General features: G+C 40.2%; 1 protein-coding gene across 7 annotated transcripts in view; it reads right to left on the bottom strand.

Annotated features, from left to right (window-relative positions):
- Positions 1 to 433: 433 nt before the first annotated feature.
- Positions 434 to 17231, bottom strand: part of DAB2 (DAB adaptor protein 2) — a 70895-nt gene continuing 54097 nt past the window's right edge. For 2 of the 7 annotated variants that reach the window (XM_043599460.1, XM_043599450.1), the window contains exons 8-15: positions 16986 to 17039; positions 16515 to 16577; positions 11175 to 11828; positions 10016 to 10178; positions 5193 to 5825; positions 4528 to 4637; positions 3849 to 3916; positions 434 to 2184 (exon numbers count right to left, since the gene is read on the bottom strand). In XM_043599460.1, coding sequence (XP_043455395.1) covers positions 3854 to 3916; positions 4528 to 4637; positions 5193 to 5825; positions 10016 to 10178; positions 11175 to 11828; positions 16515 to 16577; positions 16986 to 17039 — 1740 coding nt within the window. In that variant the 3' untranslated portion in view covers positions 434 to 2184; positions 3849 to 3853. The remainder of the gene's footprint in view (positions 2185 to 3848; positions 3917 to 4527; positions 4638 to 5192; positions 5826 to 10015; positions 10179 to 11174; positions 11829 to 16514; positions 16578 to 16985; positions 17040 to 17231) is intronic. The other 5 variants (XM_043599497.1, XM_043599488.1, XM_043599469.1 and 2 more) reach the window with 4 other exon arrangements.

Raw genomic sequence — 17231 nt, 5'->3', positions numbered from 1 at the left:
GAAGTTTCCCCAAGTGGTCTACACCAGCCTGGACCAGTTCACACAGTTGTGTCTTGGTGAGGTCAAACATGGCTGAATAAAGGACAAGGAGAGGCAAAGGGTAGGTGTGAATCAAGGGTTCATTAATAAACGATTTTTATATTGGATGTCAGTAGAAGTTGTTCTGATACAGGTCTTATCCACTAGACTCCCATTAAACTCCCAGGAAAAGAATATGTGTAGGCCTAAAAGAGGAGAATAAGGCATTGAAAGCTAGCAGACAATAATTTACTCATGCTCTTGTTTCACAGATTTCCACTTTCTCTTCACCTGACAATCCAGAATATACTAACATTTGCTCACTTGTAGACCGATATATTTTATACCTTGACTCTAATACATCAACTCAAGGCAGGGGTCAAATAGAAGAATAAACTGATGGTAACACATGAGATTCTGCCATTCCAGTTTATTGAAATGAGTAAATTTATAGCTTTATTTGCATACAGAAAAAAGTGCACAAGAAAATAAGTATGTACAAAACAGTTGTGTGGCTGATCATCACTTTCAAAATTTTTCTACTTTCAAAAATTCAACTACCTAGAAATAATTGCCTCCAGTTTAGCACATTCAGGTATTTGGACACATAAAATACTATTTTAGGTCTGTGTTTATAATGACTGAGTAGGGAGCCGGATGGAAAATTATGCCGTACATAATCAGCTATTACCATTAAAAATAAAACCACAGGACTTTCGCTTGGACTACTTGGGGCTGATCAATAAAGGTCCATGAGGCCACCATCTTGTTTAGATCCTGAGCAGTCATCCTCCTCTTCAACTTAAAGGTAACATTGTATGGTTGATTAACGCCCACAAGAACCTGAGCATTAGGGGTCAAGAGACAACATTTAAAAAACCAACATAAACATAACAAAGTGAAACTCATTTTGGCAAGAACAAATCCTTCAGAACTTTGCTAACAATATGACTGGAAATGAACTGGGAGAGTTTCCAAGGTTATGAGGAGAAAAGTACTGCAGACATTAGATTTTCAATGATAACACCAAATACTTGTTTTACAGCTTCTCTCCCCCTTCCCCACCATTTATCTTCCTACTAACTATGAGACTGTGGCTTCAAGAAAGTTTTCCAGTTACTTGATAAAGGTCTAGCATGACCCCAAATAAGCACCTAATATGTTTGGCACAATCACATTGAACTTTGTGATGTGTTACTCTTCAGAATACAGTCCTTCATTGCTGAGTTGAGTTCAGTTTTTCTTCAACATTAACTGCTCTTCTGGAACTTCAGCTCAAGAGGATGGCCTCCTATTCCATAGAAAGGATAAAGGTTGTGCCCATTTGCAGTTCTAGTTACTGGGCTTAGCAATTACTGAGAAGGCAGAGACATTTCAGATCCATGAATCATTAGGTATTTGTACCCCATAAAACTCTGTTGCTTGTGAAAGGCAAGTAATGCCATATGAACCTAGGAGCAGAACTGACTGAAAAAAGAATCACAGGGAAGAGGAGAAGAGAGACAAATAATGCTTTTCCCTCATTTGCAGTATCTGGCAAGAGATTGGAAAACAAGAGCAGTCTTACCCTTGAGAGAAAATAATCTTCAGAAAGAGAAACTATATTTTTAAAAAGGTTCTTAAATGTGTCAGATTCCCAAGTGTCTAGAAGTTGGACTTGCTTCAAATTTACTTTAAAAATTCTCTCTAAATGTTGATATGAAGCAAGACTTAAGAAGGTGCCTTGTTATGCTATAACCTTTAGGTTCTTTGCAGTAAAATAGAACCCCCAAACAACTTGGAACAGTAAGGATTTTAAAATGTATTCAAAACAGTGTCATTTGAGGAGCTGTGATGGCTGCATCTCCCCACCAGAGGGTCCATGGTAGAGTGTTCTAGAAGGTTCTAGAAACACACTAGGCAACTGTTCAAATAGGGAAACTACTTCATTTACATTAAGCTAGAAAATTTAAAGTCTTAATTTATTTAAAGCCATAGATTCAGTTTAGCTTTAATCTAAACAGAAAGTGAAAGACATTTTACAAGTGGAAGAGGCAACAAGAAATAAGGCAACAGCTAATATGTCAAAGCTGGAACAAGAACAGAGGTCAAGGCGTCTGGATATTAGCTTTGTCCTTGACTAAGGCCAACCTTTTTGTTCCTCTGGATAGTCAGCATATCAAGTTCCTAGAAAAGTGTGGAGAAGAAAAAACCTGTGGTTAATATCAATGTGTTAAATATGAAGTCATCATTTAAAACATCAGTAATAGAAAAAAAAATAAAAAAATAAAACATCAGTAATAGGATCTCCTAGGGCTGATGTGAGAGGCTTAAATAAGATACTAAGTGTGGAACCTGTAATAAAGTGATTAATGCAAGTGTTCGCTAATATTAACTTTTTTCTCCCATAACTGCTCGCCCACCCCAAAACCCAATCTGTAAATTTAGCAAGTTGACCAAAATAATCCTTCTTTCATGACCTAAGGAAGAAAGGGCCTTCAGGGAGACCTCTAGTCAATTCAGTTTAGTGCAAACGATCCTCCTAGACTCCAGATACAGTTTATTCCTTTCTGTTTGTCCAGGTTTGCCTCCCATGGAGAGGAGGGTGAGAGTGAGCTTCTGTTAAGACTTCTAGCCCTTCAATATCTTGCACTGCTCTATCGGCATTAGAAATCACCAGGCTGCTTGTTAAAATGGACCTTTCCTTAGCACCAGACTCCTTGGGCTGCAGTGGGGCCCAAGAACTTGCCTTTGCAATAATCTCAGCCCGTTCTCTGAAGCAGATTTTATAGAAAAGCACTTTAAGAAACACTGTAATTATAGAAGGTGAGTGAGGGGCAACAATCCAAATTGCAAATAAAGCCAATCTTACTGTCCGTGTCAGATTTAAGATATTTATCTATTTAAAATAATTAAATTCTAGATGGGTCAAGACAGAATTGAGGAGTCCCACCTGGATGGGGCAAGACTAGAATAAATGGGTTTGGGTTCCTTTCATTCTTTTTTATTGTTCTCCCCTACCAGCTATGCCCTCCCTCCTCGAAAATGCAGACAAGCCTTCTTTCCTCCACTAACTTACATCTTCTAAGATGAGACAAAGTTGCTTCCATTCCTTTTTGTTAAAGAAAGGGTCATGCTGAGCCAGCAAGACAGCTAAGGTAGTTACACCTAATAACTTACCTACGATGACATCCGCTAGTGAGAACAATCAACCAGCAGACTCATCTGCGCCCATGCTGCTTTTGAAGGAGATACAGGCAGCTGTCACCACCTTTGAACTTGATACCCTCAGACTATTTTGGACTAACTTTGAGACCTCTCGCAAAGTAATAAATTGATTTGGAAGGCAGAAAATGTGATCAGCATCTGTTTAGCTGACCTGTTCTGTAGCTTAAAAGGTCTTCAGATTTCGAAACTTCTATAGGAAATAAAGTAATGCCTTTGCAATCACTTCAGTATGAAGGTTAAAAAAACCAAAACCAAACCAAACAAAAAACAACTAGAAAGGTATTATGTGGTATATGCAGAATCCGAAGCAGGCTCTGGGCACAGAGCCCAACACAGGGATCGAACTCATGGACTGTGAGATCATGACCTGAGTTGAAGTTGGACGCTCAACCGACTGAGTCACCCAGGCGCTCCCTTATTATTGTTTTTTAATGTGTGTAAGAATTCTTTTCTTAAGTGCCCAGCTTATTCATTATTGAATTAGTTAAGCACAGATTCACATGTCTATTCCTTCTAAGTTACAGAGATTTAAGCTGGTACCAATTCTTAAATTAAAATTTCACCCTCATCCCCTGTGCCATGCTTTCTTACCAAACTTACACTTAATAAGATCTTCTACTTACAGAAGTTAGGCAAAAGGATTTCCAAAAGGATCCCTATATACATCAGGAGATGTGGGTTGAGAAGCCATCTATGAAGATAAAACCATTCAGTCAATAGGGTTTAATTACAGTTATGAAGGAAAAAAAAAAACAAAAAAACCCTGCAATTAAGATTTCTCAAATTCCTTTAAAAATCACTCGGGTCCCAGAAAAATGAGATATTATATTGGTCTACAATGATTTGTGTTTGCCTGATCGTAACTGGTGACGCGTATTTATTATTTATACTGGTGTTAAAGTTCAGATGAATTATGTCTGCCTCTCCCAAATGAAAGGTACTGTTGTTATGAGATAAAGATTGTGGGTGGGAAATCAGGAACTTAAATCTTTGAAAGATTTTTAAAGATAGTATTATTTTGCTCAATTTTCTCCCACAGTGCTTTTATGAGCTAGGCTAAGTGAGATACAAAAGACATTTTCTATATAATGCTCATTTCTCAAGCTCAGGATAGTAGCCCCTGGAAACATAATCTCTCCCCAGTTTGAGTCGAGGTTTTCACTGTGATGGCTCTCAATGGCAAAGCTTATTTAAATATCCTTTACCATCAAAGAGTTATTATTCAAACAAGATTAATTTACAACACAGTAGCTCTAGGTGGCACGTACTTTGGAGCAACAGCTTCTAGTAATTGATACTTACAGAGGCTTGTGATGAACTGAAAGAATCTTTAGAGAAAGGGTTCTCAAATGCATTGTCAGCAGATTTGGTAACTGGCAGGGAACCCTGTCTGGGAACCGACTTTGGTGGTTCTAGAAGGGAAAAAATGCCAAGTAGTCAGTAGAAAATCTCTCCCCAAATATAGGCAAAAGTCCCCCAGTCGGGCTTATCTTAGAAATTAAAGTTCCATACTTTTGAAATTTACATCATGGAACAAAAATCACCACGAAATACTAGGACTCCCAGTGATTATTACAGGCAAATTCATCACAAGAGGAGGCTGTGCGTATTGACCTGAAGTGGAAGAGATTCAGAATTCCCTCACTTAAGGCCGTGTAGTATGGCCGAGGCTCTGTTTTACAGCCTTCCAGGTACCACAACCCACTGAATTTCAATAGTTCTTGGCAGCCCTTTTAGGGATTGTCACAAGAGGGCAGCATTGGGCCAGCCCTTAGAAAGAGCCAAGGTAAAACAGTTCGTTCCATAAGTAACTAACTGGTCAAGTTGTCTCCATAACCACTGATTACCAAAGAAAGCGAGACTAAGGCTCTTGGTGGGTGGAGGAGGTTTCTTCTAAGGGACTCTGCGGACCCATATGACAGTGGAAATACTTGTTGGTACAGTAGGCAGAGCAGTGGGTAGCTTACCATTGATCTTTTTCAACAGTTGATTAGCATCAAAGTCATCATGGTCTGCATTCTCCTGAGGAATGCCAACTTTGCTGTTGAAATAACTGGAGAAGGCACTTGAAGTCCCAGAGGAAGTCTGCTCTCCCTTCCTTGCAGGCACAGCAGGTGGCTGCCGAAGTTGAAAGTCCTTGAACATTTCTTTCACTTCTTTCACTTCTTTATCCCCAAGTGGGTCCAAGGCAGTGAAGGCATCACTGGAGATGTCCTTTGGAGGGCCAGTTCTGGGAGGTGGTTGAGGAGGAGTGACCAGGAGAGAGGAGAGCATAGGAGGGGGCTGGGAAGACATAGCAGAAGTTGGAAAAATATTGCTCTGGAAAGGGTTCCCCAAAGGGCTTGTTGATGACCAAGTATTGGGTGCCACAGAGGCTGACGGGCCCCAAACAACAGGGCCTGGAGGGGAAGTTGAAGCTGCAAAGGATGACGGCTGCTTCCAACTTGGAACACCTGGGCTTGTGGTAAAAACAACTGGCTGACTGAATCCTGAAGGCTGACCACTCATCATGGCTCCCGGGACCACTGACGTGGACTGATTGAAGACTAAAGATGTTGGGTTCCATGGTCCTGCCTGAGGGGGGCTAACTGGTATACCACCTGAAGAAAGCAAGAGAAAGGACTTATTAGGACACAAGCTTGAAGACAATTCTTGAGTTTCAGAAAGCACAACTCTCTGGGGGGCATTTACAGGGCATCTACATGGTAAACACCTTCCTTAAGCCTTAAGGCTGACATGGAAATAAAGGCTCCAAGAGATTAGATTACTCTAAAGATTAAGTAGCTAATGCAAGATAGCTGGCATTCAAATGTTGGTTGCATTTTGAAGCCCTTTCTTTCTACCACAGCTTTTTAAACTTTTCTCATTATAAGAAGAATACAATCCATAAGGACCTAGTCATGAAAAAATGAGTGCTTATCATACTGATACATTTCAAACAGCTAGGACACAGCCTGTCAATAGCATGAATGTATTTGTTGAGTGAATACATTTATATAAACAAACCATGCTGATTATGAACTAGTTAATTAAGATAATCCATTGGGTACTCTGAGTCATTGACTTGATCTTTTCATTTGGCAGTTGGCTCACGTCTGGAGTCTTATGGAAACCAGCTATCATGCATGTATATTAGGCCTCAACATGCTTGCATCCTGAAGAAACCATTTCAGTTTCCTTGCTTTTAAATGCTGCCAAGGTTGACACAGCCATATAAAAGGATGATAAAATCTGGTTGATGCCAAGATAGTTTAAGACTTTTATATATATAAATGTGGAGGAAAGGCTGGTTATCCTGGGAGAGCTGTTTCAAATAAAAGTGTTTCCTGCCATGTGTCACTCACTAAACCTTGCCAGAAGTCAGAACAGAATACTTCAAAGAATGAGGGAGGGAGAGAAGACAACATGAAGCAAAACAAAACAAAACAAAACAAAAACAAACAAAAATATCCCCCGCCCCCCAAGACAAAAAACTATACCTTCTGAGGTAACTAATTGCCTGTGTCCAGGCATCTAATCTTTGTGGGGGGGAATGACTCCTTCTCTAGTGTCTTTGCCATGTGGATTAAGAACTGGTGAAATTCTTAAAATACAGGTCTCTCCAATATCTTCTCCCTCTACTTGAGAAACAAACTGCCACCATAAACAAAAAATATAAATTCAGCCTCATACCTGTACACGAATGGTGCACTGCTCTCAAAATCTACTTGCTTTGAGCTTTGGAGTAGAGTATTCTTTAGTTATGAAAGTTTTCTGACTAAACTAAGAAAGGGCCTCCAAACTCCTAACTTGGGTTAGGAATGTTTTTGTTTCCAGAGTGAGAAATATTTAAAAAAATTTTTTTTTTCAACGTTTATTTATTTTTGGGACAGAGAGAGACAGAGCATGAACGGGGGAGGGGCAGAGAGAGAGGGAGACACAGAATTGGAAGCAGGCTCCAGGCTCTGAGCCATCAGCCCAGAGCCTGACGCGGGGCTCGAACTCACGGACCGCGAGATCGTGACCTGGCTGAAGTCGGACGCTTAACCGACTGCGCCACCCAGGCGCCCCTAAAGTGAGAAATATTTTAAAAATGATGTTCAGGGGCTGATGTAGCGAGCGAGATATTCTATCTTGAATTTTCTTAGTATTGGAGATTCATGTTATTTGACTCAACTGTATCATCATGTGTGCTAGTCATCTGGCCATGACGTTGTGTGATGTGCTCATGGACAGTGGTAGGTTCCAGAAAAGGCCATCTAGCTAAATTAACGTGCTTATTTTTTGAGGTTAGGGAACTGGGTACAAGAATATTCATTATTAAAATTGGGAAGCTCACAGTCTGTAACAATATCCTGGTAACCCAGGAATACCAGCTCCAAATCCATCACCCTATTTTCCTGTTCTGCCTCCTTGGTATCGAGGGACAGGACTACTTTTTTTTAGTGGAAATTAATTCAAATACTCATTTTGTGGCTACAGAAATCAGACTTCATGTACACTAAAGAACATATGTATTTTTTTCACAACTAATCAAGGGAAAAGTCCTTTTACATTCCATAATATGGGGTTCTAAAAGTGGGTTGGGTTTGAGTGAAGTTATTGCTAGCATTTTAAGGCAAATTTATTTAAATTTTATTAACCAAAGCCAGAGTCGCTCATTAATAATTTACGTCAGCTGAATGTGCAAAGTGGGTAGAATTTTATCATCTTTCGTGTCTGGATGACTTTTGCCTTTAGTAAAATGTATGGCTTTAGTCATAGATGCTATTAGTGGGAGTGGTGGTGGTTAAAGAGACAAATATTGTATTTGCCAGGAATTAAAGGTTTTCCCAGTATATGTAAATGTCAGCCTTCATTCCCATCTAGGAGATCCCATGCACTGTGTTTCCAAGACACTCAAGGCTCTGCTGGAGAAAGTAGAGGCAAGAGGTAAGGAAAAAGAGAGTGTGAGTATAAGAAGTTAATTTTATTACCTTCTGGTGCTAGATTAAAACACAGGGTAGCTAGCCAAATCTGAAGGCTCAGCTTTCTACATTACCCTCTCCCCACCCCCAGTTCTCCAAAAGAGACAGTCCCCCAGCTGGGTCTAGCGGAAGCCAGACCTACAACCTTCCATGGTTTGGCTGAGGATCCCTGCTAGTGGACAGGGGCTATACTGTAGAGCTCAGTTTGAGTCCCATGTCCAAACTTGGAAGAATCATCAGTATTCTGCAGTTGTATACCCCAAGGCCTCAACAGGGGCACCTAGCCAAAAAGCTTCACTTCGTCTGAATAAATTAACAGTTATAGGGTCCAGCTGTATTTTCGAGCTGACTTGTTAAATATTGGCTGTAAAAATTCTTCAGGGCACTGATATTAGACTGCAAAGCTCTGTGATGTGATCTAGTCGCAGGCAGTGCGCGCAAGCTCTCAACCTTTCTACAAGGAAAAGCACCTTCCAGCTCCACCTGGGGGACAGGGAAAGGAGCGACGCAAAAAAGGGGAAGCCCCCAAGACACATGAAGCTTTTAGAGAGAGTCTTGATGGTGTAAATGCAATCAGAGACCTGAAATAAGTTGGTTTCTCACGCTCACATTGATTTCAGCCACTCAGCAGTTGGGTAACACCCCACTCTTGTCGCCATACTCCAGATATGATTAAACAGATTTAATATGACAAAATGGAAATATTTTCCTTTGCAGGAAAGCAGCAGGGGAAACAAGCAAGCAAACAAACAAATAAACAAAGGGTCCTGATAACTGACTCTGTAGGAGGCAGAGAAAACCAAGAGCCCTGGTCAAATATTACAAAATGGGGAAGAGAGTCCCTCTCCATCCATAGTTCCCCAAACCCCTCCCAAGACAGAGAGTCTGTTTGGAGCTTATGGAGGTGCCAAGAAGCAGAAAATCAAAGAGAATTCCCAGCAGGACAGCAAGGACTATTGTCAGGGTTTCTGAAGACTGTACCACGGAGGCAGAAAAGAACTGGAGGCTGTGGGCAAAGAACAGCAGCGCCAGTCCTCAGCCAAGTGGCCTCCCCCAGTGTCTTGCTTCCGAGTGGCTCAGTGGCTCACGTGAGCTGAAGACACATTTATGAATGAGCCCCAGCACATCCTGGGAATCTGATAACATCCCATCTCTTCCCTTATCTCTGTGTTCTCCTCAACTTCAGGTTTCTGGCACTTGTCTTCCAACTCTACTAAGACACTCAGTGGGCCAAAATATGGACAAGGAACAGCTAAGGCTGAAGTATTCAGAGACTGCTCAGAATATATGCCTGTCTCATACACACTGTATGTCCAGAACAGAGCTGGGCTGAGAACTTAAGACTTTCATTCTATGACTTACACTTGCATTGGACTTAACTTCTATCCCTCTCAGGGGAAGGACAGGATACGATATCCTATCCAAGAAGCATATCAACTTAATAGGAGATAGGGCTTTGATCTAGTAAACTGATCACCAGTTTTTCCAATGCAGATCACAGATAAGACTCTCCCAACTCCACCCCGTTTCTCCAGTGAAGCTGGTCTGAGCTCCAGAATCCCTTACAGTTGTCTCCTGTAATCCATCGCCACTTGGCTCAGGTAAGTGCAATATTGATCATGGATTTCTTCTCACATGCCAACTCCAGGAGCCAAACTTCAGTTACAAGTCAAGAGTACCAAATGAGGGCGGGGTGTACAAAAGTAAAAGTGGGAGAAAGTCTCCCCAGGATGCTCAGCTCTTATGTCCCTGGCACCTCAATGGATCTGAAGTACCTTCCTCCTTTGCCTTATAATCTTATGAGTGAAAGCAACAGCAAATCTAACTTGATCTTTGGCACCTACCTAGACCTGCAAGGGGTCCCACTGGGGTAGAAGCATTTGTTTTGAAGAGATCCAGAGGGTTGGTCTGTAGGGTTGCAGATTGTCCTGTAGGTGATGTCTGGCCGGGAGGTTCGGAGACAGGAGGGGTAAAGATGTCTGATGCAAGCAAGTCTTTTGCTGGAGACTGATAGGGAGAGAGGGAGATACAAGAGTTACTCAGTAACAGTTGAAATGTAGCTTTATTCCGTCTCTTATTCTGTTAGCTCAAATTTGGGAACCACACAAACAAAAGCTTTTCCTCTTACTGATAAACTACAAAAAGCCAACCCTTCCCCCCCTCCTCCTCCCCCCCCGCCCCCCGAAAAAGACAGATCCCTGCAGTGGACAGAATATTGGGTCTTGGTAACTGATGTAAAGAGGACTGCCAAGGTGAAATCTATTTTACTCATTTACACATTTATATCTGTCTGGTCTCCTTGTCAGCTAAAAGCTTAAAGCTGGGAAGGAAAGGACAACTATAAATAAATAAGTAACCTACATTTTTTTGATTATTCCACTGGATTTAAATAAGTCTGCATGAAGATGATACTGCAGTTCAACTATGAGGCCAGCCTGCACATTCTAGTGAGATTTTAAAAAAGATCCTTACAGAAACCACATTTTAAATTGCTTTTGAATGAAGTGATCATAGTAAATATATAAATCTCTCTTAAAACAATGGATTATTCAGTCAGCATTGAATAGAGGAGGCAAACTCCAGAATTTTCCACCACCACCTTGGATATTAATGCAACATGAGGGGTGGGGGGGGGGGTGTTAGTGTGGGGAAGGTACACAAGGAATCACAAGAACCCTTGCCCTCCCCTTCCAGAACATGACGATCAAACTTACCAGAGGTACAGAAGCATAGCAGCATTAAAAATGGAAAAACTTGTGTTTAGTTAATAATAAGTGACAAGACATGCAAACAGCAAGCAGGGCGTGAAAACACTGGTGAGCGAGCTCAGAAAGGGTGGCGACTGGAGGAAGGTATTCCTGGAGAAAGATGTGCCTTATCCCACCGTCTATTTTACAGCCACACAGGAAACTACAATAGCAGCAGGAAAGAGAGATTGCATCACACCACCCTTTGGTACCGAACATGCATTCTGCCAATGGATATGTGGAGAAGACAATTCACCTTAGCAGTCCTTCTGCCTCGTCCTGGTTTGGTACTTTGTGGAGGTGGGATAATGGCTATGGAGTCATGTGGTGAGGACTGGACAGAGCTTTCCAAGTCCTGCTTTACGCCATTCGGTACGGACAGTCCTTTGGGAGGGCTTCCCACAAAAGGGTTCGGGGAGGATTTGACATGGAAGCCATTCTGTTCTCTTTCAGATACCCCATTTTGAGTTCTCACTGCTGGCTGTGTTTGCGTACTTGAAAAGGGCCACGGGCCTGCCTGAGCTTCCTGTTTGCCAGTCCGGTTAGAGATTTGGTCAAACTGCTGACCAAAGTAATCAACATCCCCATTCAGGGGCCCGTTACTCAGTGGAGGAGACAAACTACTCAAATTCTCTTTCTTCTGATCTGAAGATTTGAGAGAATCGAACGAAGAGGGTGTCGATTGGTCTGGCTGTGCAAAAGGATCGTCACGGAAAGGATCAGGATTAGGGGTGGGAAAGAAGTTGAGATTGGCAGAAAAGGCATTTTCAGGCAAGAAAGCTGCCTGAGGCTTTGGTCGAGGAAGAGAGCAGGAGGTAATGCCATTTGTTAAGAATGGATTTTCTCTTAAAGAATTCTGATTGGTGTCGATTTCAGAGTTTAGATCCACTAACAGGATATCTTTGCTTTCCTATCACATTTGGGAAGAAAAAAAAAAAGAGAAAAGAAAGTGTTAGTCCATGTCGTGACTTCAAATGAGAAAGCTACCTAAGATGATCAGGACTATCGAAATTCCCATTAAAGTTTTGTCTTGACAGACAGATTGACCATTTTCTCCTCCCATCACCTCCCTGAGTGCATTCTTTACTAGTGGTGAAAAGGTCCTCCCTGGCCCTCCCGGACCCTTGACTTTTTATTTAGGTCTCAGTTTTGCTGGCCCTTCATTAAGTGAAATTATATTGTTGTTTGCTCTAGTCATGTGTCTCTTACCCTTACAGACTGGCTGAGTTCATGATCAGCATTGTTCCAATTCCTGCCTTTGCAAGTCTTAAAGGAAACCGATTGCAAGTCACTCTAAGCAATTACATGAGTACACTGAGCTTGAAAGTAAGACAAGACCTCTGACACCTAACTCTGCTTCCCCACCTGATGCACGGTCCCATCCCGTCCCATGTGTCTACCCCTAGAATCATGTAACAGTGTCTCTCTAAATGACCAAATTCATTGCCTAATATTTTATAGTTTTGGTTGTAATAAAATTTAAGGTCAAATATATTTCCCTATAATTGGTCTTTCCTCTAGGGGGCAAAAACAGATTTTCCCATCACATCACACGGTATGGCAGGTATGCCTCTTTAAATATGTAAGGATCCTTTTGACAGTGCTAGTCAAGCTGGATCTCTCATTCTCATCATCCTAATCTCTGGACACATCCTTTTGTCTGTGTCCTTCTAGAAAGAAGAAAGTGTTACTCAACTACTGATATATAACAACATATCACATTAACCTCTCGCATTTGTGCATTTTTTTTATAATACAGCTTAGAGTTGCCCAGGTTGTGACAGTAATCTCATCTATTTGGTAAATAAATTCAACTAATCTTTAATTTATGTACAATCTAATCTTTACTTCATGTATAGGATGGAGATTTGGGCTTAGAGTTAATTTGAAAAACATACCAAATACCTAACTCTACAAATTATATTCCCTCTCTATCGTTTTTCTGGTATATTAGTTACTCGTGTTCCCAATTGTTAGATAAGATATGCTTTTTAACATAAAATCAGCGAGTTTGAAAAATCTGACATGTCTTTATTCAGGTCAGTGACATAACTAATTAAGGTTCACCCTGGGATAGGACTGTCAAACTGACACACCTTCTTCTGACCAACTTTGATCCATTAACTACTCATCTATGCTAGCTGCGGAAGAATATAAACAATAAACAATGCCTAGCTGAGATGGAAGTTAGAGGTCCAGCATCACCCCGATGCTGGATATTTTTGATCACTGGGACAAAAACAACTTAAAGGGAATATGAAATTCTCAAATTAGTAAATAAAAATAGGCCTCCTTGGCTTTAAAAGAACATATTTTTAGAAAGTCTAGGTCCTCAGTCAGACCTAATTGGTAATCTATTTTTTGGCTTCCTTTACTGTTAGGTATAAAAACACTATTTTTCAAAGCCAGTTTTTCTCCATAACCATAAGAATTTGTCAGAAGAAAGAGCTTGTAATTAAAAAAATTTTTTTTAAATCAAAGAAATGGATTGGAAGATCTCTTAATGTAGGGATCTGTAACAATCAAGAGAGGACAAAACATATTGCAAAAGTTTGTGATTTCAATATTTATTCATTTATGATGAGCCACCTCTGGGTTAGAACAGTTGGGTGTTCACAGCTGGTAGGGTTCTCCTTTTCAAATACTTCTGAAGAAGTTCTTAGGACACCAAACAGGAGCCACAATGTTAGACTTCTGAATAGTCACCCTATAAGTAAAATGTATAAGGCTCTCCTCAGGTTGGGTTTGTTGTTAACCCAGGATTAAGAGTCTAGTTCATAGGCCACAGTGGAATGATGTAAGACTCCTCATCCACCTCCTAGGTCAGAACCTCATTAGTTCTTTGTTGCATTGTCAACATTGCAACCACTGGGTCATCATCTGAGCACCTGAGAAACAAGCACTGGTAACATGAATGTGAAATGCAATCAATCCCTGCTCTTATGGGGTTTCAGTAAGAGGAGAACTCAGGAAATCAAAAAGGTCTCTGTACAAAGGCAATGTCTTCTATACTGAGTTCCACAGCCTAGCTTTCTCCAAGTAGCTTATCTCTCCCAACCATTCCAGTCTGCCTAATCCTGGACTTCTCTGCCCAAAGCTTTCAGTGGCTTCTTTCTACCCCCTATGTTAAAATAACTTCATTAGCTAGCCTTTCAAAATGACCTACAATAGGACCCAGTTTACTTTTAGCTTAACTACTCTCTATTTTCCTACACACTTCAAAGACCCAATTCAAGTTCAGATTCTTTACAAAACCTTTTTTCATTGATCTATCTCATCATCACCTGTGCCCACCCATGGCATCTTATGTATGCAAGACACTGTGCTTTGTGCCCTGATTCCATCCCTGTACCAAACTTAACTTCCTTCGGGGTGGGTCCTACCTTATGCTCTTCTCATAATAGCTGTTTTGAATGGTTATTTTTAAAGTTTGAGAGCATGTCATTTTGTTTTTTCTTCTTTTTCTTTTAAGTGGCAGTATGGAAGAATATCGTTCAGTTAATTGCCAATAAAAATATGTTCTAAGGGATGCCACTTAGTTTGCAACATGAGTCTCATTTGCAATGCATAAAATTATCCTGTATAAAATGTTGGGGGTGGAGCAAATGGGTCAGGGAACCACTAATAAAGTCCAGGTAATTTAGATTTCTTCTCTTCATCTCTTCCAGAGAAACTGTTGTAAGATTATGAACATTTTTAAACATTCTGGTTTTATCAAATAGAGATAAATCTATTTTGTGACCTAGGAATATGGAGTCAATATGTAAGACCATGTTGGCAAAATCCAATCGGCACATAATTAGTTCTGTTAGCATTCTCTTTCTTAATCAGATATCATCTGCTTTCATGATATTTATCACTTTAATTTATTGTTAGTTTATCTAAATCTTCCATGTTATTTCTTTAAACCAAAAACTCTTTGAAGGCATTAAGTCTAATATAAATAAAACTCAGGATTAATCATGTTGTTTTTCATTTCCTTTTTCAGAACTTTCTAGAAGTCTACTGAAGCAGATTAAATAGTCATTGCTTCCTTGCCTATCCCACTGGAATTCTACTTCATAGCCTGAGTGCTTAGATCTCTGTCAATGTACTTGTTTGAATGTCTGTTACACTTGGAAAGTAGATCATTCAGAAAGCAATTTACTTTGGGAAGGGGCTACAATAGAGGAGGGAGCAAAGTTGTGTAGGAATAAAAAGGACCTCAGAGCTATGATGGACATTTCAGGATCATCTAATCTTGTATTTCAAAAAGTTTGTGAAGAATAAAGTCTCCACAGACAAGTGAATTAGAACTCACTGCTGAAAAGAACATTAAACAGGATTCTTCTCTATTGGAGGCTTTGTACGTCTTCATTAAAATGCTGGTTTGCACTGTGAATGTCACAGGGTTGGGGACAGAAGAGAGACCATGCAGCCCCGGCTGCTTTCATCTCAGTGGGCCTGGCCATTTTATGTGAAAGTTCGGGGCTGGCATTCCCGGAGATATTCTGGCAAGTGAGACTTACCCAGTCCTTGATCTGCTGCTGCTTTAATTCCTATGACCTTTTTGGTCATGTAGACTTGCTTGGTAATTCCCTGATGTAACAGACTCCTAGACAGTCATTCTTCTCATTATTCTAGACTGGTGTTCTTTTTGTCTGGTTACTGCCTTACCATCTTTTACATTCAAGTCCAGAACCTCATTTACTCTGAGGCATTATATGAACCTCTAAACTAGATAAATACCCTCTGACTAACATCAACTAATAGGCTTTGTGATTAGTTTTAATGTTGGGCTCCCCACTTGACAGTAAACTCCATGATCTCATTGGCATTGTACATCTCCCTCATTTCTGTGCCCTGTAAATCTCAGGTACTCAAGAAATTGTCAAAACAAAATAATAGTTGTAAGAAGTAATCCAAAATTACATGGGTAGTTTAACTTGAGGACTGTTTTGGAAGATGTGAGGTTTGTGTTTAGGCCTTGAATCTGGACCTCTTTCTTGGGCAAGTGAGTTTTTCCTGCATCACCCTTTCCTTATCTCTAAAGGAAAACAGTGCTCCATTCTCACGTAGTTGTCAGGGATAGGGCGATATTAAGAAGATTTGATACACTATAGCGTCCTGCACAGAATGAACAACGTTTTTAAACAAAAACAGGCCTTGGTTAAACGTAACTGAACATCTTATTTGTTTTAAGTCTTACTCACACCAAGCTTATGCCGCTAAATCACAATGGAAAGAATAGAAAAATATTGAAGAAGCCAAGTGGCTTTATAATTCATCATCTAGCAAATACTTCCTTCAGGTAGACTTTTGCCAAGAATTACTTTTCAGCGCTTCTTCTGATCCTAAATAATACCAGAAAGGATTGCATTGCCTATCTTATTGCTCAAATCTAATCTCCAAGCAAAATTAATATATCTGAGTTAGTGTTGATATGTTCCCATGGTAACTTAAAATGCAAATTGGTTCTAGGAGCCATTTATACATTATGCAGAAAAATCAGCAGTCATCTTCCAAGTTTCGAGATGCTCGAGATTTCTGGTTAATTGCCAATTTGAGTTACAGATGCCATTTCCATTACATTGCAAATTTAAAAACAGACACTTACTGTTGGACTATTTAGGTCAGGAGGTGTAGACATGTCCCCAAACAAATCCATCTGGTCAACACCCTTGAAAAAGTATTTGGATTAGATTCAGATGTGTCTACTAAAAAATAGTACTTTGTATATTGTTGTAATTGTTGCCTAAACTAAGACTTAGGAAAACCATTGTCACAATTTTATTTTTATTTAACTAATACAGATTTGATATTAGGCTATTTAGGTCTGGAAGTGTAGACATGTTCCCAAACAAATCCATCTGATCCACACTCTTAAAAAAGTCTTTGGATTAGATTCAAATGTGTCTACTAAAAAGATTACTTTGTATCTTGACATAAATGTTATACTAATGTTTAGGGAAATAGTTGTCATAATAGGACGTCCATACGTATTCAATGCAGATTTGGCATAAGCAACATCTATAGGAAGTAAACCTATGTTCAGGCAAATAAGAATCATAAAAAATAACATACATACCAATTTTAGTTTGTTAGCTTGGTCATCAAGGGTCAGTAGGGTCTCACTCCCGTTCTGAAAAGATGGCAAATGTTTCAGGGTGACTTTTCTTATAGAATTTAATTTCTTAGTGTATTGGTTTGCTAAGCAGTTACGATTTTGGCACTGGTAATTCAACTGTACATCCTCTATGGCTAGAGGAATCATGAACACATGGTCATAAGCTGGTGGGGGAGCATGCTTGGACAGGTAGCAAACAAGGACTTA

This window comes from Prionailurus bengalensis, chromosome A1 (assembly GCF_016509475.1).
Source record: "Prionailurus bengalensis isolate Pbe53 chromosome A1, Fcat_Pben_1.1_paternal_pri, whole genome shotgun sequence".
NCBI lineage: Eukaryota > Metazoa > Chordata > Mammalia > Carnivora > Felidae > Prionailurus > Prionailurus bengalensis.
Note: the sequence above shows the minus strand (reverse complement) of the source record. Positions and strands in the feature narration are given on the sequence as shown.